General features: G+C 43.4%; 1 protein-coding gene across 3 annotated transcripts in view; it reads left to right on the plus strand.

Moving 5' to 3' along the window:
• LOC128693288 (FMRFamide receptor) overlaps positions 1-2,500 on the plus strand; it is a 525,101-nt gene that overhangs the window by 393,012 nt on the left and 129,589 nt on the right. For all 3 annotated transcript variants that reach the window (XM_053782882.2, XM_053782884.2, XM_053782883.2), the window contains one exon: positions 1-336. This exon is cut by the window's left edge and continues 290 nt beyond it. In XM_053782882.2, coding sequence (XP_053638857.1) covers positions 1-336 — 336 coding nt within the window. The remainder of the gene's footprint in view (positions 337-2,500) is intronic.

Here is a 2,500-nt window from a genome sequence, read left to right on the forward strand (position 1 = left end):
CTTACAACAGCACTGATCTTGTGGAAATCGAACTTGAAGACGTGAGCGGGTATAAGACGTTCCTGGCGGGTTCCCGGTACGTGGTACAGCGGGTACTGGTGCCGGTGGTGCTGATCGTAGGTGTGGTGGGTAACGCAGTAACCATCGTGGTGCTAACAAGGCGACAAATGCGCTCCTCCACTAACAACTACCTCACTGCACTGGCTATCTCCGACCTGCTGTACCTGGTGTTTATATTCTCGCTATCCATCCGGCATCACCCTGGCATGAGTCGCCCTCATCACTGGTTCTACTGGCATTACTCCCGCTACGCTCTCTGGCTCACTGATGCTTCCAGTGAGTATATTTGTGCCTCTTGTATCGCTGCACTCAAATGAACCCATAACACACACACAACTTATGGAAACACACACACACACTCACACACATAGGTGTGTGTGTATGTGTGTGTGTGTGTGTGTGTGTGTGTGTGTGTGTGTGTGTGTGTGTGTATACACAGAGCCCAGCAAGTTAGGTTACGGTAAGTAGTTTTGCAGTAAATACGTAGGGTTTTACCCCACATGAGGATCACCAGGGTGGCGAAGCTACCATCTTCAGTCATTAAAATATTGTTTCTGGGTGAACAAATATTTGCTTCCAGAAGCATATGAAATCCAGGCATTATTTAAACACGAGTCTGTGTGCTGTATAAGAAACTATTTCAACAATCTCTCATATGTTTTTTTAATTATGCTTTTCGTAACGATACACCATTTTCTAATATCTTCCATTATTATCCTTTGCACATAATCAAATGAATTTTTGAAGAGATAGACCAGTAAGCCATTTGAAGGCGCCAGTCAGATGACTAAAAGCTCCAGTGATGGGTCATCATATGACTAAAACCTGCGTAAGAAAATACGTGTCCTGTTTCCTGACGAATCTTACCTATCCTCACCTTTGCATAATATTCAAACCACACAGTATCATCTTCTCAGAATAATAGCCACAATACCGTGTCTGGAACAACTCTCAAATAAGCGTCACTTCGCAGAGGAAACTTTACACTGCCTCCGTCCTTCTTACTGTACCATTCAGGAAATATGCCTCACACCCATACAGAAGCCTCGTAACTTTTATATTGTGGTATATTCTGTTGGCAGATTCCTCATCGTTCCAAAAACTATCTTTCCTACTTATAGTATGTAATTTACCTGGTCCTCCAAAGATTCTTGTGTTTAAACACCCACTTCTAGGTAGTAAATACATCATTTTCTATATTCCTTTCTTTATTATTCAGTCTTCCTTTCCCTAAACTTTTACATATATTCATATCTTTGCTCTCTTCTTTATTCAGCTTTTTTCTCTTGCAAGCTGTTACAAACTCCACTATCGTTCTGTTTTTTCTAAGTCTCCCAGCAACACTGTCATCTGCAGAACGCAACAACATCGCCACACACGTTACCACGATACAACATCGATCTCACTTCGTTATAACGAAAATTAACAAAAAAAGGCACAATACCGTGACTGGAACGATACACAAATAACCCGCACTTTGTAAATGGTCCAAGTCGGACCGAAACGTCGTCGTAAGCTCCTCTCTTCTATGTGCGGGTTATTTGTGTAACGAAAATTCATTGGTGGCTCGAATTTTTATTAATATGCATGCCGAGCGAAAGTAATGGTAAGTCTAGTTCCTAGAATCAAGAGCTCCTCCTTGAGGGGCTCTTTAGAGATTTCGGCACAGCCTAATATAACCTACTTGAAGGTTAATGGTGCTGGTGAGGCCATTTGGGGGAATGGGGGAGGGAGTGGTGAACATATGTGGCCAAGTACCTCCCTTCCCTCGCCTCCCCCCGCAGGCATATAAGGACCTCGCCTCAGGCGGGAGTATATAAGGGGTTATGAGCTTGTAAGGACCCCATCTATATTCCTGGGGGGTTGGAGAGTGGGGTTGTGGAAGTCATGGGTGAGTATAAAACTCACTGTCTGGTGGCTCTGGTGGCCTGGTGCCTAACGCTCTCGCTTCACACGGCAAGGGCCTGGGTTCGATTCCCAGTCAGAGTAGAAACATTGGGCGTGTTTCTTTCCACCTGTTGTCTATGTTCCCCATCAGTAAAATGGGTACCTGGGTGCTAGTCGACTGGTGTGGGTCGCATCCTGGGACACTGACCTAATTTGCCCGAAATGCTGAGCATAACAAGGAGCTTTCTATATAGTAGTATGTCATTGATGTTAGTTAGACCTGTATACCTTGTACATGTACTTGTAGTAAATAGAGATATTATTATGATATTATTATGTGCGAGCACTCGCAAACACTGCGTAACTTTACTGATCTATAATATCATATATATCAGCTACCATGATCTGTGAGGTTGTATGTATCAGTTACCATGATCTGTGAGGTTGTATGTATCAGCTACCATGATCTGTGAGGTTGTATGTATCAGCTACCATGATCTGTGAGGTTGTATGTATCAGCTACCATGATCTGTGAGGTTGTATGTATCAGCTA

Source organism: Cherax quadricarinatus, chromosome 28, assembly GCF_038502225.1.
Source record: "Cherax quadricarinatus isolate ZL_2023a chromosome 28, ASM3850222v1, whole genome shotgun sequence".
Taxonomy (NCBI): Eukaryota; Metazoa; Arthropoda; class Malacostraca; order Decapoda; family Parastacidae; genus Cherax; species Cherax quadricarinatus.